General features: G+C 43.1%; 1 protein-coding gene and 2 long non-coding RNA genes across 3 annotated transcripts; 1 reads left to right on the top strand and 2 right to left on the bottom strand.

The window, feature by feature from the left end:
• Positions 1–1,680: 1,680 nt before the first annotated feature.
• On the bottom strand, positions 1,681–25,581 carry klf13 (Kruppel like factor 13). Its single transcript, XM_086073664.1, has 2 exons — positions 24,685–25,581; positions 1,681–9,101 (listed from the first exon to the last, which is right to left on the bottom strand). The coding sequence occupies exons 1-2, from the start codon at positions 25,136–25,138 to the stop codon at positions 8,737–8,739; spliced, it is 819 nt and encodes a 272-aa protein (XP_085929790.1). The 5' UTR covers positions 25,139–25,581; the 3' UTR covers positions 1,681–8,736.
• Positions 10,226–18,512, top strand: LOC147175351 (uncharacterized). The gene is made up of 3 exons (XR_015094598.1): positions 10,226–10,596; positions 11,247–11,340; positions 18,408–18,512. It is a non-coding gene; the product is annotated as an uncharacterized LOC147175351 (long non-coding RNA).
• A 1,149-nt stretch (positions 25,582–26,730) lies between the features above and the next one.
• LOC147175349 (uncharacterized) lies at positions 26,731–27,174 on the bottom strand. Its single transcript, XR_015094599.1, has 2 exons — positions 26,940–27,174; positions 26,731–26,844 (listed from the first exon to the last, which is right to left on the bottom strand). It is a non-coding gene; the product is annotated as an uncharacterized LOC147175349 (long non-coding RNA).
• Positions 27,175–27,975: the final 801 nt, after the last annotated feature.

The following is a 27,975-nucleotide window of genomic DNA, read 5'->3' as shown; positions in this document are numbered from 1 at the left end:
ATAGCAGTGGCGCCCCCAAAGTGGGGAAAAGAAAGCTGAAACCCCCGAAAGCAAACAAGCCAAAAAAACACAGAATAAGTGAACATGCTTGGCATTGCTTGCAACTGCTTCAACATGTTTAGTTTAAAACATCCACGTTATGAAACGGACAGCAGCATTTTAGCAAAGAGGAAACTGCCCGACAGCTGACCTGCAAATAACGTTTTACAAAAGCGCAGCCTGTACGAGGAAGTCCACAATCATGTCCTCGAAGAGAGTTTATATGTTACGTAAAAGATCAAACTGCAACAACGTTGATGCGCTCGGGTTTGTTTAGCGTAACAAATGTGATGGAGTGCAATTGGAACTGACAGATGGTCAAATGCATCAACGAATGTTTGTGCTGTTGCTGGAAGTGAACACTCCTTCAGTGTGCAAACAACTCGCCGAAAAATACCAAAACAGAAAAATTGGGTCACTTGAGCTTGTAGTGTAAATCGGGAGTAAGAGCGCTGTAAGTTCTGCTGGTGCAGAGGGATAGAGTTCAGGCTTAGACTTGGATGAGGGTTAAGTTGGAGTTCAGCATTTTACCATTTTGAGGGTTAAATTGCAGTTCATATTGAGATTAGGGGAGGAGGGTTCAAGTTAGGGTAAGCGTCTCTTTTCAAATGTTAGAATGAATAAAAGTTTCTATATCTGTATTAAGAATGCGCCTACTCAGCAGATTGTGGAGACAGACTGGGACACCAATAAAACACAGACTCCATGTAACTAACTTAACTTCATTATTAGTATTATTAAAAGCATTCATCAAGATTATCACTTTGGCACCTTAGCATAAAATAGACACGGACACGAGGTCATTGTTTACCGTCGCATCCACAGTCAAGGTTTCATGAAATAAAATCAAATGCCCACATACTAATCTTGACCAACCCACACATAATGCAATATGTTTTGACAAGGCAGACTACAAACGAGCAACAAACTAGTATAATAATTGTTCAAATGTCATTCAAGATTATTTTAAAACTAAAAAAATATCTCAAACTAAAATGAAAATTGTATTAAATAAAAACTAAAATGCTTTTTGAAAAACGAAAATTGACAAACTACATTTTACGTTTGTAAAACCAACTAAAACTTTAGTTATAATGAAAATGTCTTTCGTTTTCATCTTTGGTAATTAATTTAATACATGGGGTTGATTTTAATTAACAGGAATAATTAAAAGGACGTTTGAAAGTGTGTCGCACAGAAAGTGATGTCATCTAGCAGCAGCCAATAGAAAAGCAGTTTCAGATGACGGCGCGACAATTTTGCGTGTTTGACTTTTGGCTCGCCTCTCCTGCTTTTTCATATTTCTTAACACAGCTGAAACACAACGCTAGGTAAGAAGTGTGTTGCTTTTTTTATTTTTTTACCATGGTGTTTAAAAAAATAATAATAAAACTTTCTATTATTTTTTTTAAATAACTAATCAAAACGAACTAAATAAAAGAACAACTAAAAACGAAATAAAAATAAACTTTGATGACAATTCCATAGCCATAATAACCCTGCTGCCATTATAACAACACATACATTGTTGTTATTTTGACTTCCTGACAGACCGTAGACCAACCATTATGTTTTTAGCATACTTAACGCCACTTAACACTTGACGCTTGGGTGGGAAACAAACAAACAAGTCGAAACGAGTTGGAGCTGCATATTTTATGAATTTATTTCCAAATGTAAACTTCACTATTCCATGCATACGAGTTATGACAACATACATTATTCAACAATCTTGTTATTTTTCATATTTGCATAGGACATGGTCACAATATATCGTCTAACATGTAAAAAATAATGCCATAGAAAGGTACAGCAGAGCAGCTAAGACCAGCACATTACATTACATGTGGTTGGAATCCCAGTTACTGTACAACGGTAATACTTGTTGAGTGTAGTGATTTTGGTTTGCTGAGAAGGAAAAACTCCCAAAAAAAAAAAAAAAAACAATGACACCTGAAGGTTAACTGTGAGGTCATAGCAGAATGTACTGGCCATAGCTGAGTGGAGAGAGTTATTTACACATTACTTTAGAGTGATGCCGGCCCAGAGAGGGATGGGAGGGGCGCGGCACCTTGGAGTCACTACAACAGGCAACTGATGGTGATGGACAGAGGAGAAACGCACACGAGGTATCAAGAGAGCGACATTGCACTGAGGACAAACAGGGGAGAGGCAAATCAAGCACACCTATGCTGCCTCCTCACCTGCACTAAACTCCTCCTCAAAAAAAGGGGTGCAACATCCAACCAAAGAAAATACAACCAGCAATTGCGGCGCACATACCTTTTTGTATGCCCTGTTCAAGATTTCAGAATCAAAGAAGGTCCATTCTCAAGCCCGGCCTCGGGCCGAACCAAATTACTGCAACATTCATATTTCCCTTCATAGCCTTTGGTAACAACTACACCACGCCCAAGAATCACGTCGTCCCACGAACGAAGCCCCTCACTAACTCGTCTTAAAGATATCAAAAAAACAAAACACAAAATGGAATTTGTTAGCGGGAAGACATGCTGTGTATGTCCTTGACTCTTGAATGTTGTTCATTTTAATTGGCTCCACACAGGGCCCCTAAGGGAAAGTACGAGGAGGCGATTACACCTGGGAAACCACGCGGAACGTACCTTGCGCACGACTTATGATGTCGAGACACATTTGTTGTCACGCAACCCCAAAAGAAGAAGAAAAAAAAAACGACAACGACGCGGTAAGCAGCAACACGTAAAAGCACAACTTTCAATCCTTTGGAATGGTCGGGCTTCGTCGATTTGCATTCAAATGATCAGTTGACCAAAAGTGACCTCGGCTTACGCGCAGTACGGCGCCGTAGATATTTTCAATAGCCGTCAATTATATGTCAATGTTCACTTTTCGCAGGCCAGCCTGGTCCCTGTCCCCCACAACTAGCGGGGGTCCACTGTACATGGCTTGTATAACATACAGAAACTAAAAATCACATTAAATAACAAAAAAAAAAAAGAAAGGAAGCTACACAACCAAATGGTTTAAAAGCAGAAAATATTTCACCTAGTATATCGAATATGCACATTTGCTTCATTAAATCCTGTACATGACACAAAAGCACTTGAAAAAAAAACTGTACAATGTCTGATAGTAGCTATTTACCCTTGAACGTGTATGTTTTGGCACACAGTTGCATCCGTCAACCCTGTACTTTGACATCAGTCCAGAATATTCCACGTGGTAGCTTTAAATATGCTTAGCTCATCAGTCAATTCAATTGAATGCATTTTTTTTCTTTCTTTTTTTTTTTACAATAGGCAGTCAACTATTAAGCAGTACAACGCTATTAGGAACCTTGTAGGTTAAAGTCCGTTCATAAAGATAATCATAGTCGTTTTTCATCGCTGACATCATCCCGCGAGTTTGAACCAGCACAGACAGCATGTGTGTGTGTGTGTACGTGTGGCTCATTTTGCAACTTGGAATCAAAAGCATGTGAAGGACCCTGACATGTTGTCTTTTTTCTTTTTTTTCTTTTTTTTTTTTTACATATATATATAAAACACAACCAGTCATTTATTTACAGAATAAAAAGCATCAAGCAGAAACAAATAATCTGTTTATTTGTGCTACTTGTCGAGCAGAAGCTACAACGTAGGTTTGGAAAGCAAACTTTTTCTTTTTTTTTTTAAGAGGTATGATCCTGAAAAGTATACGCACTTTTTATATACCACCAAAAGAAAGCAATAATATAAATTAAACTGCTGCTACACACGTGGTCAAAAAATAAAAAGCGCTGTGGAAAGTCTGGTCCGTGTAACACACCATGTTGCTGCTAGATTAAAAGTTTTTCTTCCAGGCCCGTTTCATGACTTAAATAATTTTTAATTTTTTTTATAATTCTGTTGGAACCACAATCAATAAGCCGAGAGGGGTACCAAGAATTTTGTCCACGTGTGTAACACTCATCTCCTCTAATTTGAAAGAAAACAAATGTAAAGAAAAAAAAAATGAAATGGATATACATAGAGGTCAGGAAGTTTCATTTACTAACTGTCGCCCACCAGCTGAACATTCCGTTTCTGGAAGGTGGTGGAGGAATTTGGGAGGACAAGCCAACATGGGAGAGGGAGCGAGCAAGCGCCCGTCACCCTGACATCAACAGTGAATGGATGGCTGTTTTTTTTTTTTTCTTTGAACAAAACAATTCAACCATAAATGACCTGAAGATGATGGAAACATTAGCAAACAAAAAACAACCCCCCTGCCCAAAAATTATATATATATATAAAAAAATTTAAAAAAAAAAGACAGTAAAAATGTACAAACTGCTGTTCAATGGCCTTTTGTGTTGAATTGTTCAAGTAGTTTTGGTACAGTGAGCGCATGGATGGATAGGATGGAACGATGAATAGGGATCTTTCCTCTTTCACGTCATGTATTAACTCATTCACTGCCATTGACGGCTATAGATACCAAAAATTAATTTGAACTATTTCTATTAGTTTAACTTTTTTTTTCTTCACTTTTGTTAACAAGAGTATGAATACCTAGGGGGAAAAAATATTGTACATTTAGAACAGATATAAAATTTGTGATTATTCATGAGTTAACGAGTGAAGTCATGCAATTTACAATAAAAAATTGACGGCCCTAATTTTTAATAATCTTTTTTTTTTTATCGCGTCAGGCGATTAAAAATTTTAATTGTAATTAATCGCATAACTTCAATAGTTAAATCATGATTAATTACAAATGTTATATCTGTTCAAAATGTACAATAATTTTTTTTCTAGGTTTTTATATTCTTAACAAAAGTGGGAAAAAAATTTAAACTAATAGAAATAGTTCAAATTAATTTTTGACGTCTATAGCCGTCAATGGCAGTGAATGAGTTAAGTACACATTTTTTATTTATTGGTGTTTCGTTTCAGCCTCACAGAGCCCAAATTATGACTCAGGCAGGATGTTGTGAAGACATAAGAGGCAGGTGGGCCTTGAGAAGTGGAAGGGGGGGGGGGCGTTCACCAACCAACACTGACCAGCAGTGAGAACAAATAATGCCGTTACACCCACACTGTATACATCCCATGGAACCTGAGGTAATTGTGCAGTTTATGGATTACCAAAGCATGCAAACCTGCACAAAATGCTGCTCAACAGCAATTAAGAGAATTGAAAAGATGTTTTTTTTCCCCCAAGTGGTTTCTCTTCCTAAAAGTGAAGGGAATTGGCTGCGTTGGATCTAAGGGACGTTTTGTCTTGAGGGGGATGTGACAAGAGCCGCTTCTTTAAAAAGATGGCTGCCAGGGCGGGGGTGAGCCGGGGGACAAGGCCCGCCATTCATGGACGTACACCTGCCGGAGTTGTTAACATGCGCCGGGGGAGAGGGTGGAAGCGAGTACACGCCACTCGCCATGGCAACAGTCGGGATGGATGCGATGGCATCAAAGCGACATGGAGGATGCGGACTGTACCAGTTTGGATGGAGGTGATTTTTGTTGTTTTTTTGCCCGACTTATCGTGGCGTTCTTTTTGCTCGGAGGAGTTAGAAAGCAGCTGTTTAATAGTGTGTGATTTGTGCCTGTGCTTGCTTGTGATGAAGGTGACTCGAGCCCTAACCAGACAAATACAGTACAAAAAGTGTTCCTATACAGTATTGTGTTTTACAACAATACTTAAAAGGGGAAGCCAACCTAAGATTTCTTAATATATTAAATGTGACCTCACTAGTTTAAACATGACATTCTGATTAATATTACATTTGTGGAATAGGAATAATGCAGTAAAATCCAGCAGTTTTTATCCATCTCCGGGGGGCGGCCATTTTGCCACTTGCTGTCGACTGATGACGATGACATCACAGTTGCTCCGGTTCAGGCAACGACCAATCATAGCTCATCTGTTTTCTGAAGCTGAGCTGTGATTGGTTGTTACCCGAAACCTGAGCAACCGTGATGTCATTTTCACGCGAAAGCCAGTGGCAAAATGGCCGCCCCAAAATGGATAAAAACAGGTAGATTTTGCTGCTTCTCATATTTCTCTAATGCACTACTAACCAAAATACCACATTTAGACTAGAAGAGCTGCATAGAACATATTGTCAAAAAAAAGTTGACTTCATATCTACCTGTGGATGAAACCGCGTACGCTACACAGACATATATGTATATACGTACATTTATACATATATGCGTACATACGTTGTACTGTATATATGTAGATATTTACAGTACACACATATACATACGTATATACGTCCACATATGTATAATAGCCTATATGTACATATATATACGTGCCTATGTACATATTCATACATACAGTATATGCGTATGTATGTGTGGAAAAAAAACATATATATATACATATATGTATGTACGTTTAAATGTGCGAGTGATGAATGCACTGTGCCAGATTTTCATTTTATTCTGATACAAGACCTCTCTTTGTATCAAATCACTTCTTAACTGTTAAATCTTTTGTTTCAATAAAAGTGATCAAATACAATATACTGTATGTGCAGCTTTAAAAGCCGTTTACCGTAACAGGGCATCCATTGATCAGATCTCTCATTGCGAAAGGTTGAGTCGCCAACTGTCTTTTTTTTTTTTTTTTTTTGGGATGATCCAGTCCAAGTCGGGTTCGGCGAGCTTAACTTAAAAAGTGAACAGCAAAATTGGTGTACTGAAAATTGTAGAGTTGGACTTTTGTGCATTTTAGGTCCATCTTTAAATTTCACCCTAAGACCGTATGTGCCTCGGCTGAACTGGGAAACACGAGGAAGTGCTGTCGCTCCCACCAGGTTGGGTCGTTTACATAAGCAGGAAGCGAGGGTGTCTCCTTCTCTGCTCAAGTCGTGATAAACCTCTCGTTTTATCAGGAGGCGCCTTCTCTCGTCTGAACGTCGCAGATAGCTCCGCCAACACGCCGCACTGCGTTTTAACCCCCCAAGTTCCTTTAAAGTTGACAGCTTGACGTCTTGACGGGACAGGTAGAGCCAGACGGGTGACGTGCTAGCCCTCATGGCGCTTCTTGTGAGATGTTTTGCAGGCCTCAAATCAGCCTCACTTATTCTAGTCTTTGGTTGTTTATTCCCCCCCCCCTGCCATCCCTTTGTGTCCAATTTTATTTAAACAGCTGCTTTAAAACCTATCTTTATAACCCAATTCTGGGTGTTTGCCGCAATAAATGTCCATTGGGAGAATGAATGCTGCGAGAACGGGGTAACGTCTTTAAAAACCGACATTTCTCTACACCGCTGTTCTTTATGAACGGCTCTGACACTCCAATTTCCCGTAGGTGGTATCAGAGCCGTAACAGCTATTTTGGCTGTCGGACAAATATTTTAAACCAGACACACGGGCACTGACGTCTCAACATTTAATTATCTGATTGTGGGATGCAGTCGGCATGTCAAAACGTACACGGTTGTGGCAATATCTCCCTTCGCAGGGGTCCGTGTAAAAAGGCAAAGACGGATAGAACTCCTATGTCGGGCGGGGGCTTCTGGTTCAGCTGTGATGCATTATTTTTGTTTCAAAAGAGGCGTAAAATAATTTTTTGCTTTTAAGAAGGAAGTGAAGCTGACGGAAAAGAAAGCATGCAATAGCGTGTTGTGTAAGGCTGAATGCATATATATGTATATATATATATATATATATATGTATATATATATATATATATATATATATATACATATAACATGTATATATGTAACACATGTACATGTGTACACACATACATGTACGTGTATATATTTGACATATTAGACATACTGTGTATTTGTGTGGACTGACTGTTTCTCTCCATTCGTTCAAGCTAGCAAGGCCATCCCTGAGCAGGGCGAGAAATCCAACCCGTGGTTGAACTTCGGAGTAAAGTGATGAGTTTATTGTGCAATTTGTGTGAAGTATTGTGGTGTCAAAAGAAACGGTCTATAATCCTGAGGTGTGTTGTTTTTTTAGCGCGTGCGCACACTAAAAAAAATGCTGGGTTGTTTTCCGAACCGAACTCGCTGTGGTTTTGAGCAGATTGGGTTACTTTTACCCAAGGTTGGGTTCATTGTTTTTGACTGAGCATATTGGGTTGGAGAACATTTTGAGTTTTGTGTACTGAAGATGAATGTAACATTCTTAGAAATACATTGGTATTGTTCTCCAGTTATCCTGATAACCTGGTAGCTTTAACTCATTAGCATGGGTCTTTTTTTTTCTTTTTTTTTAATCGTGACCCAACAATTCCTCAACCCAATGTGCTGGATATAAATAACTCAGCATTGGCTCGGTCCCTTTTGGACCCAGTGCTGGGTCAGCTGTTTCACCCAATTTGGGTTACTTTTGAGCCAACGGTTTAAAGAGTATGTGTGCGCCCTTTCTCAACACAAACGACAACAAAAAAGAACAATGAAAGACAAACATTTTGATAAGACTCATCAGGGCGTCTGTCGTCCTTCTTCTAGTCGTGTTGAGTTGTTGCACGCAAACGATTAGAAGAAAAGTCGAGACATATGGTCGAGAATGTAAATATTGCCATCTGGAAAAGGCATTACCTTCTTATAGGATCACACGTGTCATTGCACTACAATAAGCAGTTCTGTACAGTATGGTACAACCACAGCAAGCGCGGGATTAGCAAAGAAGGGGGGGTCGCCGCTGACAAGTGTGCAACAACACAAGTGTTATCATGACAAGAGCACACGCCGCGCCGGAGGCGGAAAGTGCGAAGTTCAGTTTAAGGCGAGCTGGCGGGGCTGAGGGCGGGGCTGAGGGCGGGGCTGAGGGTGGGGCTGAGGGTGGGGCTGGAGGCGTCCGAGCGGCTGTAATCGCTGAGCGAGCCTGGACGCGCGGCGTGGCCCGCCATCCCGCCGCCGACCACGCCCACTCCGGCGCTGTGGGGCCTCTTGAGCATGCCGGGCTGGAAATCCGAGTGGCGCCGGGCGTGCTTCATCAGGTGGTCGCTTCGCATGAAACGCTTGTCGCAAAGCGGGCAGCCGAACTTCTTTTCTCCCGTGTGGGTGCGGTAGTGGCGGGCCAGCTCGTCGGAGCGGGCGAACTTTTTACTGCAGTCGGGCCAGGTACAAGGGAAAGGACGCTCCCCTGGACAAAACAAAAATAAGGCGTTATTAGTGGGTGATTTGACAAGTGAATCTAGCAGCTAGTGATAGCTAGCTAGCAGTTAACGGTTAGCTGTTAGCACAAGCCGTTCCAGCTTCCTCCCAAAAAAACTGCTAAAATTAGTATGTTGTTAAGAAGTAAAATAACACTATCATATTGTTCTTTAGAAAAACATAAATAAATACAATGTAAAAGAATTAATCCGTTTGTGCATTATGCTCCATTCTGCTGCTACTTCTGGTGCGCTCACGGGGGCACTATAGTGCAGGGCAGTCATAAAAACAAATGAAGAAGACACACGCTCTTTGCACTGTATTCAGTTCACATTATTGAGTCACTATGGGGTAGATGCCAGTGTCACGGACTTCCGGGTTTCACACATCAGCGTCGTTTTCGGCATCTGAACTCTCTGAAATGCTTCGGACAACTTAAGACAGACACCCGACACACTCGTACCCGTCGACGGGAGCGCGCAACCGAGGGGCACAAAGGCGGAAGCGCAAGAACTGGGATGCGGCCCTCGCGTGGCAAACAGGAAACGGAAACAAAGTTGACGTGTGAAAACCAAGAAGTCGGAAGTCCCGCCTCCTCCGTGGCATATATCCCATTAACTCAAGAAGTCGTAATGATATTCATTTTTCAACACAGATGTTAAACAATATAAGCATGTGAGTATGGTGATATTTTCCATCTAATATGTTGCTCCGTCTTTGTGTTCAAATATCTGTTTCTAAAACCGCTAGGTAGATGCTAATTGTTAGCATGTCAGTGACGTTTTCCTTTGTATATTAGCATTAGCGGAAGACAACACTGGGTGTTTTTTGGGGGGGTTTTTTTTTTTTGTTTTTTGATACACGACGACTGTTTTATGCGTAGTTTGATAGTAAACTAGGAGTGGCCAAAAAACTACTTGAAGCACCTTTTTCACTATTGTTACTGTTAAGTCAGACTTTTCCGACCTCAAACCAGGAAGTGTGTACGGGAGCGCCCACATGAACTGGGAAATCCCACTTGCGAAGTCGAGAAAAAAAAAAAGTATTTCACCGACGGACTACAATGTGACGTCACTCTACAAGGGTGACCCCTTTGGAAACACAGACTCGAGTAAATAACCAGATAGCTTTCTTCATTCATAAATATTTTACATAACCACCTAACACAACGTACGTGACAGTAGGTCGCTATCTTTATCTTCAATTGGGTCATTCATCTCTCAGTAGCTCAGGAGTGCTAGAATAAACAAATTATAACGTTTAATATTTCATTTTACATTTTTTTTTCTTTTTTAAGTGTAAATAATCATTCTGCACATTTGCCCTAATTTACATCATGACTACCCCCACAGACAGTTTTTCCACCCATCACTTGGCAGCAGCGCCACTTTCAAGCGAGGAACCAAATACCAGCCACCAGACTACACTGTGTTGAAACAATATCATGCAGAAAAAAAAACCTGCCATCTCGTCAAAACCAAAAGGTAAGCAGATATAATTGCCACCCATCTAGTAGACACAACAACAAAACCCACAGAATGCCTTATGTTCCTTTTTGTGGTCACAATTGCAGCCACTTGTCGCTAGGCAGACTTGGCTAAAATGTCAAATGCCCTCTAAGCCAATAAAAAATGAGCACACACCAGTCATACCCACTAGACTAAATTGGGCAACACTGTTTTGAGGCACCTTTGTTTATACACATTTTATCACAGTTGCTATATAAATATGAAATAAAACAACTGCTGTTTGTGTGTATTTGTTTATTGGAAGTTCCCCCCCCCCCAAAAAAAATGTCGTCAACTTTGGGGTGTACGTTCAAGATGATCCAAGTATTTACTGATCAACCTTTCATCAAGACGCATCCACTCACTACAAAGCTTAGTTCAATCAATCATTAAATAAACGTACAAATCAAAGACGATATAATGAATAAATAAGTTTAAAAAAAAATAAGGTTGTGAAACAGAAGTGGTGATTAAAATGTGTTCGTCTGCTTTCATCCAAAAAGGAATTGGAATCAATTCCGCATCAAAGCGGCGGGACTGTGGCCATGTGGTGGACAAAATGACGTCATCCAATTTCATGTCCTACGTTCATATTTGCGCTCATAACATGTCGGTTCTCCTTATAGCAAACCACAGTGACGCATATCGAGACGCTTATGGCCCAACATCGCATAAGCAGGACCGGAAGTTGACAACAGCTCAGTTGAGGAAGCATCAAAGGTATGCAAATTTTTTTGGGGGGGGTTGCTTTTTTGAAACTGCTATTAGGTGGAGCAGCCTCTCCATGTTAGAATGTCAAAGATAAAATATCATCTGCACCAGCAGTTGGCTGCCTAAACACTATCAGAAGCACTGACCTACATTTACAACCTAAATTTTGAATTTTGTTCCATGAAATTGGATTAATTTCTTCTCAGCAGTCTATTGTCATCATTTCATAGCGTTTCTCTTGGTTGCACTGCTTCCACTGTCAGCAGATGCAGATTTCGTCCAATCAGATTTCGGTGTCTGTGTTGCCATGTCAATCTATAATCTGCCCAGGGCCTTAAAAATCAGTAGTTCTGGCCATGTAACTTGAAAGTCCTGGCAAAGTGGAAATAAAAAACCATCCATTTGTCTTTCAAATGTGATACACCAAAGACAATCATTTTGTTAACAACTCTACCAGAATTAAATGATTATAACAATTATCCGGTTTATAAAATGAGGCCTCAAAACCATCACCGTCCGAATCGAATTCTGAGCCAGTACTGACACCTGCCTGAGAACCAACCAATTCTTTCCTCCCATTTAAAGTTATCAATATGTCTGAGCCGAGCATAAGCGAACGTTAGCCACTTAAAACTGGGCTATCAATAAACATATCCAAATCCGTTGACGCAAAGGCACTAAAGTAGCTACGCCACGGCAAAAATAAATACAAATCAGGAACACAAAAATGCGGGACGATTCAAGCAGTTAACTTCTAACCTTTAGAATTCATCTAGAAACAAACCAATGAATTTATTTTATTGTGTCTTTAAACTATTTTGCCAATCAGATTTCCAATTCACCATAGTTACAGGAAGCATTCTGTTCTCTGACTGCTTGGTCAGCGCAAGCCAAATTCGTCGAGTAAAACACACCCGTCACCATCTGCAGACAATACATTTCATGATCGGCGTCTCTTTGTAGTATGGTGTCTTTGATTGAATTATTTTACGTTTCTTGTCGTGCTATTAGACAAATATTGGTTTTGTGATATTCATAGATTTGGATTACAGAATTATCTTATTTCCAGTGTTTCGAAGGGTTAAATATTTGAGTATCAGGCACCTTCGAGGAACAAAAACAAACAAAAAAAAGCTGTGTAGTGCCTTTAAAAGTGCCGTTACCACGACGCCGTTGAATTCTCCAGATGCATTCACAATGGTCGCCCCGCCCATTTTCCAGCGTGTAACTATCTGTGGGTCAGTGCATGGGAAAATTACACCCACCCCTCCCTTCGTTGGGCAATAAAAGTGGGCTTTGACACAAATCTACTCAAAGCCAGATGGTACCATATATCTTGTGGTTTCCTTCCATTCTATATAATGTGGGAAACATTGTGTATATGGAGCCTTGAATGCAGCCTGACCATGTTTTTTGCTTGACAATAAAGTCATATTTCCCTCTCGGTACCACAGAGAGCACAGTTTTATGATTTTTTTTTTTTTTTTTGCGTGACCTTTATTCACCCGCTGTGTGTGTGTGATGAAAAAGAAGCGAACACGCTTGCATGTTTAAAGGTGCCGTGACAAATGAGCGCATGAGAGCGAGGCTGCCAAATGCTTTCTTTGTTCTGCGGTTTCCCTCAAGGCCACAATGGAAAGAGTTGCTTCTCCTCGTACGCTACCTGATGCCGGCGTGTCTCAAGAAGCACGACGTCGGTACGCCCGTTGCCTCGTATGCCGCCCCCGCCACACGGCAGCAAAGCGTGCAGACAGAAAGAGCAAGTCTAGACAGCCCTCTTGTGTGTTCCTGCCTCTTTTGACGCCTCACCTCAGCTGTAGGCAAACCCACTCGGTCCTTCCCACTTCGGCTCCCGCGGGCTCAAATGGCTCTACGTTAATTTACGACTGAATTCCCATTCAGATGTTCATCGCGGCCAACGTAAAAGTGCGTCTCTTCTGGACAGAATTCAAAGCTGTAAATAATCCGAACCTGCCGGAAACATACTCGCGAGTGTTACTTTCCGTGGCTCTGGTCTCATTGATGAGCATCATGATGGTCTGATTTCATACCTTATTAGCAAGAGGAACAGCCGGCGCGGCCACCTGGCACTGCCAAAAAAAAAAAGAGTGAGTGGCTAAAAAAGTGGAGCTGAGCTCTACAGGCTGCTTAAGGCTCGCTCGGTAACCAGTGTAACCGATCCAACGGCGTTAATATTTAACCAGTCACCAGAGAGCCAGGCTGAGATGTCCCCGAGTCATTTACAGCCGCGATGCAACGACGGTGGAAGCATCAGATATCCAACGGCGACCCAAAACAATTGATGGGCACACGTTGACCCTTTTTCACCTTCACACCAACCGGCTTTCGAGATCAATTTAACGACAGACTTAGCCTCTTAAAAAGAATGCGATGGCCCAAATCATAATGTGGGATTTTCACCAGAGGAACTTCCAGGAATACTTGCAAGATTAAGGAAACAGCTACTTTGATCCTTCGTGGAAATAAGGCAACGAGCGGGTGCAAACGCAGCCATTAGTCAGCGTCTTGTCTGTAAGGAATGCGACAAGACCAATTCACTCGTTCCGATACTCTCAGGCCATCTATGCACAAAACGCAAGAATTTTAGGGCGGTTTTGGATATCATCCGTTTAAAAGAGCAAAGATCCTGTTCAGGTGTTCCAAAAAGAGAACCAAAAGTGTATTTGGTATCTTCACACGCCCTACTTCCTCTATTAGTCGCCGGGTATTTATTGAGAAAGGAATTACCAAACCAATGATGTAATAACATTCTTTTAAAACTCACAAAATAACAGCACCCCTTCCACTAAATGCCTCAGCCCTAATAAATGAAAAAACTGCTGATTAAGCAGTCGGTGTAAAACAAAAAAACAAAAAACAACGCGTAGCTATTTTCTCTCTCGTCATTTGTCTATATATGTCGACACATTTCGAGAAAGCTCTGCCCCCAGTGCATTTTTCTCAAAAGACACTTTTTGACATATTTATTCAAAACTGTCAGCAGTACATTGCTAACACGATCCGCAAAAAAAAAAAAATCGACTTCAACGACCTTTAATTGGATTTTTAATCGAGGAAAAACAACTGAACAGACACAGAAGACAAGTCACCTTTGGGTCTGTGAAAACACATACATTTGAATCCGTGATAGAGATAGAGGCCAACTTCTCTTACTGGCACACACCAGAGACACACACCCCCCCCCCCCCCCACACACACACACACAGAGATTGGCTGCCCCATCCTTGGCTGATTGCCACATCCAGGGCGTGGTTGGTCTTTCTCAGAAAGTGTCAGTTCGAAAGAGCGGGGGAGGGTTAGTGCTGAGGGAAGAATTGCCTAACGAACACAGTGACCCATTTGACCTTAAAAAGAGTTACATCATGTGACGCCAACTGTACCTCTACCAAGCACTGGCATTTGGAGGAGGGGGGCACGAGAGCTCCATGCAACGTGATTATGTCACAGGTACTGCAGTTATATAAGCATTCACTCCGAGGCCACTGGGTCAGTAAATAAACAGCTTATCTCGGACCGTCCCCCCACATCCTTAGTTCATTCACGCCTCAGGCATGGGGATCATCGCCGAAAGGGGTTGAACCAGAGCCGTGAAAATCCGGCCTGCTCCCAGCGCAGGCGAGATCTCATCACTTCTTCGACGCGAGCGGGCAGCGCGACAACTCGGCGCGGTCACCTGCTCCAACAAAAACGCTCCGGCATATCAAATAGGAGCAGATAACATTCCTGGTGTGTCCTTGGGCATGAAAGCAACATGTGACACCGCCACGCGGGAGCAAACGTATTTGTAGAGTGAGGAAAATGTGTAAAAAAAATCAACTTGAAATATCTCTCTGAAAATGTCCGACAAAGACACAAGGTGCAGACGAAACCATTAACATACAAACATCTGAAGGATGGGGAAGCTATATTGGTTAGTTCGATGCCCATTAGACTAGCAGTCACTTGGCCTCAGCTCTTTCGTGGTCAGCCAGCATGGTGACAAATGAGAGACTCGTTCCAGCGGTCGGTCTTGGCACACTTCTGAAAAAACGGCTGTTATGTTTACAGCAGACGATGACCTCTAAAACAACCCGAAGCCCGCCTCTTTGCCAGCAGACAACCACCTATGGGACTGTAGTCTGGATCGCACGAAAAACCCTAGCAGCTCACAATTTGTGCCTCGCTGAGATGATGATCAAGCCAAATGTGGGCTTTTTGCTTTAACATAAAAACAACAGCTTTAAGCCAGGTCCAGAAAGTAAAACCCCTGCCACGGTTTGGCTTTAGCCACAGATGCTTCTGCGAGCTGGCAGCTCGTTAACCTGCCAGTTGAGTAGAAGCGCGCCTATGGCGAAAGCCACGTAGGGTTTTTATTTCCTGGACCTGGAATTACCACCTCTCAGGGATTGTCATTGGGGTAGCCAGGTCCAAATGACTGCTTTTGTTCCGTTGACTTTTTGTACCTTGGGACCGTCAGTTCATTTGGTACTGTGAGGTGAAAAGACTGTGAGGTCCAGTATGCAACCCATTCCGGTACACTTTTAAGCACGTGTGGTTGCAGTCAGTACTATGTTAATTGTACAGGGCGGAGCTAGACACTTAGTATTCACCAACGCAGAACTGAATCTTCTGAAGGTTAAAGTAGAATAGGAAGAAAAGATGCAAGTCATTTTTGTGCCATGATGTGTTAATCTCCTTGGTTTAGTTGAGTTGGAAAGTTCTGTGCTGTCTGGCGGCCGGGATATCACACTATTTACAAAGTAGGCGCAACATTGCCATCTCCCCAACACACCCTGCAATGGAAACCAACAGAACATCCAGAACACTCATCAGAAGAATAGCACAGCAGACCAAAATGAACTTTACTGTGCCTATTTGGGAAGATTCTTAAAGTGTCGTACACGGACTGCGACTGGTACACAGAAAAAATCCCTAAATTAAACATCAGACCCAACAATGCACCACGGTTGTCTTCTGTAGCGAGATCGGTCTTGGTCTCGAGACCACTCGTCAAGGGTCGCGGTCTCGTCTCGGAATCAAAGCCATTTTTACTCAGTCTTGACTTCGGTCTCGGTCAGAGGCGGACTCTGGATTTTGGATCAAGACCGTTCGAGACCAGCGAGTACTATTTAATATATTTGTCATTTTATTCTGCTGTTTTGTGATTTTTCTTTGATATATACTGCCTTGGTCTCGACCTCTAAAAGTCTTGATCCGGTCTCCGTCTTGATACTCTCTAGTCTCCATAATGCCTTGGTCTCGGTTGGTGTGTTCTTGATACACTATAGTCTACTGTATCCAACAACCCTTATTCTTTGTATCTATCGATCTTGTAACAGCGTGTGAAACACCAGCGACAAAGGGCGGGGTCAGGTGCGTGTGACGGAAACTCAGCTCCAGCTCCTCGGGAGAGGACTCTAAAAAACCACGGAGATCTATTATCTTTTGTCGTTATTGAGAGGGACCATTGAATAGGCCGCCAGTCCTTGTGGTCCTTAAAGCTGCCAGGTTGTGAACAATAGCGGCAGCCTGGCTCCCAGCAGGAGGAGCGCTCCTGTAATGCATTTCAATCAGGCAGGCTGCGCGTACTAACCGTAACGCTCTTCCCTCAAGCCGCACTGCACGGGGATATTGACATTCAGTCTGGAGACACGCAGCGAGCGAGGTTGCGTTTTGACCGTGCGATTCCTGCGTACACTTAGCCGTGCATTACTTCATCGCCTTAACTCTTAAGGGAGCGGCAGGGATGGCTCGCCTGCATTGGCCAGCTCATCAAATTTGCCTCAATTAGTTTGAGTGGGCTCTCGCTTTCAGCCTTGAGTGCACGCTGAAACAACCTGCAGTCTCCTTTATCTTTTCAATCCCGGTTAACTAAGGACATGCAAACAGCCTTAGCCATTATTATGTGTTTACGGTGTGTCCGCAGAGGCGGGCGCAGGCAGGGAGATGCCCCATTAGCCGTAAACGTTGGGACCCGCAGGACAAAGCCAGCTCGTTTTTGCTGATGGGAGTCCGACATGAGACGCGCAACTGTGCAGGAAGCCCACGAGGAGAACAAAAACCCCGAGAGGCCTCGGCACGGCTCGATAAAGACGAGATACAGACAGAGATAATGCTCGCCTTCTACCTGATGGTATTTAAGTGGCGGGAGTTTGTCCAACGCCATTTTAGCAGACTGCGTCGATGAGCTTGTTGATGGCACGACAACGGCATGCTGGTGCCTCCAAACGCAGATCTCAGAGTGGAAGTTTTTGAAAACGAGAGTTATCGCCTAAACTGAAAAATGGAAGGCAGGTACAGTCATGTCCAAATGCTATGGGGACATTTTGTATCTTTCTCAGCACAGTGGATTTGAAATGAAATGAAGACGTGCTTTAACTGCAAACGTTAAAAGTATTTAGACCCGAATCAGGTGCAGGAATTACAACAGTTTGTATATGTGCCTCTCACTTTTTAAGGAAAAACGTTCACTTTTTAATATTTGATTGCAAATCTTTTGCAGTCAATTGCAGCCTGTCTGGAATGTATAGACCTCACAAGATTTTGGATTCCATCTCCTGTGATGCTCTGCCAGGGCTCAACTGCTACTGCCGTCAAGTCCTGCTTGCTTTTGGGACCATGGCATGTATGATATAAAAAAAAAAGAAAAAAAGATTTTGAATCAAATATGGGAACTGGGCAAGCACCTAAAAGAGACATCAACTCCTGGGCTGGCATTGAGATGACGGCTTTGTGTCTGCATGTTTTTCAAAGCACCTCCGTGCAACAAAGACTCTTAGCTCCTCCCTAAGATGCAAAGGTTCTTCGTCTCTCAGTACGATGTATTCAACACACTTCCTTGACACAAATACTGCTTTTCTTTTAGCAACCCACTGCTGCTGCCCGAAACGTCAGATATGTGAACCGTTATCCTAGCGATGACCGCGATGTCGTCACCGGTACAAACAAAAACATCTTCCAACCATTTCTCTGGTCACCGATCAATAGCACAAACACTAAGGACTTCCTCGTGAACCAGGTCGATTATGTGCCCTTCTTCATCGACACTTCAATTCAATTCTCCTCACCTTTTGCAGAGGGCCACGCCCCAACGAGCCAGACAAGCGCACATGGTTTACCACAACAAGGGGACACGCCTTACATACCATAGTGAGTATATGCGGCCCTGCTAGAAACTAAATACTCCAAAGTTTTCGTCTTTAACGCAGACCGAGTCAGAACCCAGACCTCCCAGATGGGACCCCTTGATTGCCTAACAGGGGGGGGGGTCTCTGCCTGAGAGGTCTCATCCCTTCAAACGGTAATCAGATTAGCCACAGATGCAGCTGAATACAGTAAATGACCTACATCAATGGAGGGCATTGACAGTGAATGTATACCACAGCCCGCCCCGCCCCCACCCTGCCGCACTGGCCGCTCTCCCCCGTCTCTTTTGCGACGGAGCCGCTGCTCGCGTGCAAGAAGTGGTTTGTTGGTTTATGAACAGTGCGCAGTGTTCCACAGGTCTGAATCCCTTTCTTCCTGCCACTGGTAATGAACACCACCTCGCAAAGTCCTCACCGCCGCAACACCAACGCGCTCCAGTACCTATTTTTCTTTTGCAGCCCGTAGGCTGTAGGGAGGGGCCGCTTGGTAGGAAGAACAGAACGGCTTTTATAAGAATAATCCAGTGCTACAGTACCTAAAGAATACACAAGCCTGTGGGCAATTGAAAGCAGCATGGCCAAGGAAGGGAAAATGACAGGAGCCTTTCTGTGTTGGGAGCGGCCATCGTGCGTGCTTGGCCGCGTAATCGCGGTTAAATCGGGTTTATGCTCAAACATTGGCCAAGAAATATCCAATTAGCTCTAAAGTGTGCATGCTGTATGTCGGTTAGAATATGAACGTGGCATGTGGCACAGGCCTTGTGTGTCCTTTACGGTGCAGTAATACAGCACCGCATGATTAGAACAGGCACGACAGTGGCTTCCACTTTGGTGTTATTTACATCCCTGGGATCAACTGGATTAACTAATACCTTGTTTCCATTGGACACATAACATCCAGCTGCACAGACGTCCAGCAAACATTATGTTCGGTGTGTTTGAATTGATGGAATGACTTCATGGCTCAATGTAGCTTTAGATAAAAAAATTTAAAAAAATAAATGTAAACAAAAAATATAATACGTTTCATTCTAAGCACACGTCATATGGATCAAGTTTAAAACCACAGCTACCCAATGAATTCCAACAAGAGCGAGCAATTTAACCACAATGGAGAACTAATCAAGTTGGGAGGTTGCCACCTGCTCCAACCATTTAGAAATATAAACGGGATAGACAGATGGATGCACAAATAGAAATATATACCTAAAAAGTCTTCCTTACTGAGCCACAGACAAAAAAAAATAAATGGAGCCACAATATAGCTAAAACATGTGCACAAAATGCTAATTTGTGACCACAAAATGGCACTGTTAAATTTGTAGGTCAGAATTAGTTAAGCATAAAATACTACTTTGTGGCTACAAAGTTGGTCAAATGTGCACACGAAATAAGAATTCGAACATACGCTTGCACTCATCCACAAACCTTCTCTAGAAACTTTAATGTACTGTATTACATTTAGCGAAAGTGCACATTTTCTTACCCGTACGTTCCAAACCGTTCAAGGGCACATTAGGACTTACTTTTTGGCCACAAATTAGCATTTTATGTGAAAGAGTATCCACATTATGACCACAGTTGTTCCTTTTAATTCCCACATCACATCTGGAGTTCCGCACGTTCGCAAGAACGAAAGCTTTATTTTCCAGCATGCAGTAAGATTTGGTTCAGTCGGTTGTGGCGCGTTTTGAAAGTTGCCATTGCATTTTTTTGTCCAGGTTTTGAGTTTTCTCTTGTCGCTAGGCTGCTAACAATGACGCAGTGCTGCCCATCCCGCCCATGGAAATACAAGCCTGCTCAGGATTTACCCGTCTTAGTCCAACAACGGTGATCCGAACTGAAACTTGCAACTTTGTGGAAAGGTGGCTTGAATATAGCAAACACATGCTGGTCATTAGAATTTGTGCAACGTTGGAAGTCATTCCACTCATTGTTCGAATGTTTGTCTGGGCCAAAGCAATGGACAAAATGACAATGGAATATTTTTAGGGGTATTGGGTTAGAATGTGACGCGAGACTGAAGAATCTGCGGTCAGATTTGGTTACATGCAAGAAAAAAAATCTCCCTCCTTTCTTAAACTATGCGGCCAGCATACCTTAAAAGCTCATGTTTGCAGGAAACGGGAAACTGCTGAGTTTCTCCCGACAACATCAGGCGAAAAATATCGGTCAGCTGCGGAGGGGGGTGCAAATCCTGCCATGTGGCAGGTAGACACACTGACCTCTTGTGCCCGTCTAACACTTTAATTTAGGACGAGTCCCAGACTCAGGCAAGTGCGTGGGAAACCCCATCTCCACCCCGCTACCTCATCCCCGCCACTTCGGAATAATACTGTGCGCTCTTTGTCGCGGCACAAGCCAAATGTTAAACCGCTGGAAGAGCTGCAAGTACATATAATCTCTTTCTGTTTCTCCTTTTTTCCTGTGTGGAAATTGTGATAATTAAAACAAAATGGCCAACGCCAATCGCGGCTTCACACGTGTACAGAAATAAGAGGGCAAGCATGAATGAGGGCTTGTAAAATGACAGTGGATCTATACTGCCAGGTGCCGCCACTTATTTATTTTTTTTAGGGCGGGCAAAAAAAAAAAAAAAAAGCTTTACAATCAACTCCCTGTATCGGAGGTACCCCCTCGCAGACCACAAAAGAGGCCCAGACAAAACCTCAAACCAGCTGTAAAATATGCCATTAGGCGCTTTGTCTTCAAGAATTATTGACCTTGAAGAGGTCCTATACACTGTCAAGACGGTCTTTTGTGAGGCCACTTAGCAGGGGGGGCACAGACTGTTGTTTTATGAAGACATGACTTGTAATGAGCGTGTCAGGGTTCACGTCTCCTTTGGAACATAGCAAGACTGTATGACATAACCAGAGCACAGTAATGAGGCGTGCACGCAGTTACGCCGTGTACTCGCTAACCACAGAACAACACGAGGGGCTCATGGGAAAGCCGGTTTTCATCATTGGGAAGAGTTTTGCCTTCAAGCTCAGATTGTCTTACAAGCTGAATATAAACTTGAGATGACCTTTCATGTCTGCTTGGTTACGCTACAGGATATGTTGCACGGGAGCCCCGCCCCTGATACAGACCAATGCTGTCTGGTAACCTTGGACCCCATCACCCCATCACCCCACAACAACCATCTATTCCAATATAGCAGTTTTTTTTAAATGCATGAATTTTCTATTCTTCTCATTTCTCGTTCCACAAAAGCGGCCGCCGTCGCGAGTACTGATACGTTGAAATAAGGCCGGGTATCGGCCTGATTACCAATACTTGGTAACACAATTTTAACATTTAAATTGAATTCTTTGTATATGCAGTGGGCTGCTAAAAAATGGTCAGCGGACCGGAAATGGCCCCCAGGCCGTACTTTGGTCACCATTGATTTAGTCGGAAATTAGAAGGGTTTTTTCATGTTTTTTTTGTTTTTTTACATTGTGAAGATTATTGCTATCGCTGACGGGTTTGAGAACCACTTGCTTTTTTATCTCATTGCTAGCATAATCGTTCTAATCAAATGTGCATTAGTCTGTATCGAGGAATATTTCAAACGAGAAAACCGTGTCCTAACATAACACCTTATAGTCATTTAATGCTAAAAGCTACACTGTCAACAAATACAAACTCCAATTGTGCAGGGTAGGAATAATCACAATCTTATTAGCCGTCACTAGACGTGGGCCGATTACCGGTTTGATGATTTTAAGAAGTCAAGGTTTCAATAACATGGCTGTCACGGGTGATGAGCTTCTTTTTTTTATATAGGTGACTTCTTAGCAGGATAAATTATAATTGACCTGCTTACACAGATAAGTAAACGAGGCCACCTCTTTAAAACCAATCGCCTCCAATTAACTTTTTTTCTTCCAAAAAAACAGCAAAACCAGATGCTCCAAACATAGATGCCTTTTTGCTCTGATTAACCTAACACAAACAAAATGCCAGTGCGTACTAGTTAGCCCAAAGGACAACATGAGTAGCCCATGAGTGTTTTCTAATACCAGCTCACCAATGATGGGACACTGTGATTTACTAAGAATAATTAAAACAGAAGATGAATGTTAACATTTAGTTAAACTTAACATAATGAACATTTATTTTGTGCTAAATATTCTATATTTTACTTAAAAATAGATCACATTCAGCGGGGAAAATGCTTTTTTATTTATTTACCCAATTTATTTATTTTTTATTAATTTTGGAGCTGTCATATTTATACCGTGATACATATTTATTTCCATCGAATGTTCTTATCCTCTATCTGCTTTACAATCTCCATGGAACTGTCACAGGTGCTTCTTTGGCTCGTGTACAGGCCGTGACGAACCTTCGTGACACTCGGGTAAGTACGTTTGCGTCATCCAAGAAACTAACAAACGGCAATAAACCCAATCGAGAAAAGGAACCCACAATGTCGTTTGTGTAGCCGGGAAATGGCTTAACACAAACTATGTGTGAATGCTTTGAAGTTGACACGACCTTTCGAAAAGTGTAACAAAAATACAACAAAATCTTGCTGCTTATAATGTTATTGCTACTTGGTTAATTTTGAAAGCGTAATGACAGCTTTTCAAGCGAAAGAGCAGATCTGGTGGCAGCTCCTCTTCCATTGCCAACTCTCATAAACAAAGACCGCAATGACGCCATTTACACGAGTAGGAACGTCTGGTACTTGGCGCTCTTTGTTGGGAGGCTATAAAAGTGTCCCCCCCCCCCCCCCCACTCTGCAATTACAGGCTGGAACTGACTCCACTCGCCGATCCGCGCTCTCTTCGCTCGACTCATCGGGTCTGGAGGGAAGCACAGCCAGAGTCTGGCTGTGTGAAAAGCACTGCAAGGTTGGCTGAGGCAGCTCGGCTGAACTCAGATGACCCACATTCTGTGCCCGTCCAATGGAATGAGCGGAAAAGGTTCGTTATTCTCACAGATTATGAGACGCGCGCCAATACCGAGTTGCGTTTGCAAAAAGGAACTGAGATGCACATTTGAGATATAGACACAAAAAAATCCCCGAAGCCCTAACAGACGATCCAGAATTGTGCACAGAACCCAGCCAAGCGTGACATTGCCGCAACTATCACATCATCTGATGCATGAAAGGAGACATCTGGTGTGATGCAAAAAATAAAAAAATTAAAAATACTCGTCAGTCTCACTTTGACAAGACGAAGCCCAAACACAGACAAATGGAGAACTCTTCACAGAGGATAAAGAATATATGACTGTGACTAATTAAATCGACTGTCAAGCTGCTGCTTATTGTCAAGTGAGTTGACGCGAGTTCAAAAGCAAACATGACAGTGCACAATAGTCATTACAGGAAATAACTAGGTCATTATGTGTTCGCCTGTTTATCACCTTCAAGCAGCATAAGTGATCACCCCTTATTGCCATACAAAGAGTGGGCGCATGATCTGATCACAAAGCAAGGCGGGGTGGTTGAGATAAAAATGAGACTTCCCTTTCAGCACAATCACTTTTGTGAGATCCGAGCAGCGGCGATTACGTGGTGCATGTGTGTCACGTGGGCTGCAAAGGGGTGTGTACGTATGCGTGTGTGCGAAGGGAAAGGGGAGGGCTTGGAGGAGCTGCAGAGAGGAGGCGAGGCTCCTCGGTCTGGTCTGGGCTCAGCTCGTTGAGTCTGTTGCTGGCCAGATCAGCTGGCAGGCTGTCTAGCGGGGGCGTGGCACATCACAACAAAGGGCTTTGGGCAGACACGGCTCTTATCAACCCCCTCGATTTGACTCGCATCTACATCCTTGACCACCCCTCCTCGTGTGGCTTATCCACAGGAATGCAAACATGTGGATCTCCTTTGAGGAGGTCACCAGGGGACGCGTTGTACTCGCTGAACTTTTAAAGCACGCTCTTGTCATCGTTTCGCGTGGAGACGCAAATGAAGTTGTTGGCGATTCGTGAGCACATGAAAGAGCAAGAAGACGAAAACAAGAGCCGGAAGTGTGCGTCGTGCCGTGCGTTGCATTGGCGCTGCAGCTTCGGGGAGAGCTGCGAGTGGGAGTGGCACTATTTTCGGCTCCCACCCTCCTCGCCAACGGAAGAAAAAAAAGAAAAAAAAAAAGGAAAGTTCACCCAAGTTGAGGGGAACAATGAAAGCAAGCGAAACACGTACACACAACGACAAGCAGGTTCAATGAGCAAAAAGACGCAAGTATAAAGAGCACATGCGCAATGAACTGACCTGTGTGCGTCCGTAAGTGCGCCTTGAGGTGCGACGATTTGCCGTAAACTTTTTCGCAACCTGAATAGTGGCATTTGTGCTTTTTCTGCGGCGACTCGGGCTCGTCGCGACCTCTCGATCTTTTGCCCCTTTGTTTGAGCGACGGATCCGAGATGGTGATGGTAGGTGTGGCACAGTTCGCATCCTCCGTCAGGCCGGCCTGGCTCTCCTCCCTGCTCTTCGGCTGCTCGCCCGGCACGCCGCCGGGTGTCTGCTGGTTAAAATCCGCCAGGATCCTCGCCACCACGTACAGGGAGGAGTTGTCCTTCACCACGGGTTCTTTCGCGTCCTCCGGGTTTCTCATGGGGTTAGGCGACGGGTTGTCCGGCTTCATCTCCCGGTTGCTGCCCCTCGGAGCGTGCACGACCGCGCGGCTGGACATCGAGACGAGGCACTCCGCTGCGAAGTGATCCATGATGTCTTTCAAAGAACCCCCCCACTATGACATCCAAAAAAGAAAACGATGGCGTGGGGCGCGTGGGGGGGTGGGAGATAACTTGTTCCGTGGTTCCCTTTGTGTGGCGGATAGAAGGAGGTGGTTTTTCATCAGAGAGACTTTACGCTCTTCATACCCGGCTTTCCCACTCTCGTCAGTGATAACATCCTGCGTGACGATCCAAAGTGCGCGCAACTCCCCCGAGTGAAGGAGATGAAAACAAAAAAGGGAAAAGTCTTTGTTTACTGCGCCAACTCTTTAAAGTTGGCTGCGTGAACTCGTCCCATGGTTGCTCCAGACGCTCTCCAGCATAGTGAGAGTGTCTCGGAGCGCTTGTCCCTGCAGCCTGTATCCATGCTGGGGGCGTGTCCTGCACCGGCACCGCGCTGCTGCATCGTCACCGCGCCAAGCTCTCATTGGGTGCAGCCTGGCCCCAGAAGACTCCCGACCGACACGCACACACTTTCAAAGTCTCGCCACAGGTTGCCGCGGACGCTCACGGGGAAGCCACGTTTTGTGGCAGCGTGTATGTTGACGATACTTGACGAATGGAGATGACAAAATGTCAAATGGAGCAGCCAAGCAACGCGTCAATTGATCGAAATGTACTCTTGAGTTCAATTTTGGCTTCTCACGTATGCAAGTTCCTGGGCTCCAAATGGACCATGAATGCACCATGTGATACATTTTCCCTGAGCGCGCTTTAAATAAGCTCTTTATTGACAATCTAGTTGGAGTTTACAGTAAAACTAAACACACGACAAAATAATTACAAACATTGTGCATTTACTGTAAATACAAGCAATAGGTTTGTTTTAGGTCAGTGATGGGCAAACTTGTTCCTCAGAGGGCCATAGTCCTGCAGGTTTTGGATGTTTCCCTGCTCCAGTGCAGCTGATTCCAATCAACAGGATCGTTATCGGGCTTATGCAGAGCTTGCTGATGAAATGATCATATATCAGCTGTGTTGGAGAAGGGAAACATCCAAAGCCTGCTAGCACTCAATGGTTATTAAGCAGCTAGCAAAAATTTGCATGAGACAACACGAAGAGTGATATTCCTTCCAATAACATATTCACACATAAATACTGTAGTAACACACACAGGCAGGTAATATAACAATTCTAATATATGACGGGAATATTAATAATAAAGTTAAATTGCAAGTTTCTTCTTTTCCTTTTTTTTAATAAGTCCACCTTCATGCGGGCACCACACTGCCCCTAAGAGGCCAAAGCGTGCATCGCAGGAATTTATTTTTACACATTATTGTTTTAACTTGTTACTAATTTAATTTCTGGTTGTTTCACAAGTTATATTAAAAATTGACTTTTGGTATTGAATACATGCAAACAATTTAAATCAATAAATACTTTTGTTTGTTTACCCATCGTTATTTCAATATCCGTCAAAAATTGTCTTGGTTATTAGTTTTCTCCAAATCACCCAGCTCTGTGTTCTAATGCTTGCATGGGTTTTCTGCAGGAATGTGAGTATTAATGTTTCTTCATTTGGGTTAACCTTAACCCTAACCCCTAAATAAACAATAGAGGCTGCAAATAATATAGAAGTTTGCATTAAAGCAATCTGACTTGATATTTATTCAATTATCCAATTTTCTTCTCTTCCAACGAGTGCTGATTCAGCTGTTAACTTTTCTCACATGAGTCACTGGCGTGAGTCCTCTGTCGTAAATTGGAGGAAGATCATCACAAGGGTAATTTTGCACACAAGCCAAATGTAAATATTCTAAATGTGACCGAGATGTTCTTTATCTTACCTTACATGGGGAAATATCTTTCCATACCAGCAGGTGGCGGTAGTCCAAGAGCGATACAGGAAGTAAAAAGACCGCCACACCTGCATATTTGGCTTCCAACACAAAGTTGTTTTCTTCTTTCCAAGGGCTGAAAAATATTTGTTTTACTTCCTGGTAGGCTGCTATGTCAGCACTTCCAAATATGGTCATGCTGGCAACTCTTTACGGAGTGCAGTGTGAAAAGGGCTTTCTTTATACTTGATGTGGCGTGATGACCTCAGTTAGGAAAAATGGAGTCGAATGCAAATATTCGTACGTCACAATTAGACATGATAACATTCAGAACCTTCTTGGTTTAGCTGCGTTGCTAACATCTATGTGTTTACCCTCAATTGCTAATTTGGTGAAGTTCAGCAGCCTTTGGACTAATTTAACAGAGGCTCTTGTATGCATCCATGATGGGTCGTATATATGTCATGTGATTTAAAATAATTTTGTTGAATTAATTAATTAAAGCGCTCCACCAGAATAATTCAAATGTGAAATACACAACCCACAAGTGTGGGTTATTGAGGAGTTGACGTCAGTACAAACCACAGTGAAATATTGTGCCCAGTGTAACATTAATAGTGTGCACCTTTTTTTTTTGGAAGATGGTTTCTTCTTCTTCTTCTTGGTTGCAGTGGACCTCCACAAACCTTTCTCTGAGAAACTCCGGGGTCTCTGCCAGTTGACATGCAGCCAGAAAGCACAGGCAAAGTCTTCTTCAGATCATCCTCAGGGAGCACACAAGTGGCACACTGTGGGGGAAGTGAGAGTCAACATACAGAGGCTGTGAGATCTTGTCATTATTGGACCTTTAAAAAAAAAATCTTAACACTGCTCATTTTGTAGTCTTGACTGCATGCAAAAGGTTGTTTGGTTAGATTGAAGGATATCGCAGCTTGCGGAAAATAGGGTGCCACTAGACAGGAAAGCAAATCAGTCATGCTAACATGAATGACCGTCATGTACAGCGCGCACCCACATCCCACTGCTTATCAAACATGTTTTTCAT

Source organism: Leptonotus elevatus, chromosome 4, assembly GCF_054856555.1.
Source record: "Leptonotus elevatus isolate MCC_2025b chromosome 4, RoL_Lele_1.0, whole genome shotgun sequence".
Classification (NCBI taxonomy): domain Eukaryota; kingdom Metazoa; phylum Chordata; class Actinopteri; order Syngnathiformes; family Syngnathidae; genus Leptonotus; species Leptonotus elevatus.
Note: the sequence above shows the minus strand (reverse complement) of the source record. Positions and strands in the feature narration are given on the sequence as shown.

What these genes read in the sequence shown, in the direction of transcription:
- klf13 (XM_086073664.1), bottom strand. Translation starts at nt 25,138, where the DNA reads ATGGATCACTTCGCAGCGGAGTGCCTCGTCTCGATGTCCAGCCGCGCG. An exon ending in GCACTTACGGACGCACACAG is followed by an intron (nt 9,102 to 24,684) that starts GTCAGTTCATTG and finishes TGTTTTGTCCAG; the next exon opens with GGGAGCGTCCTTTCCCTTGT.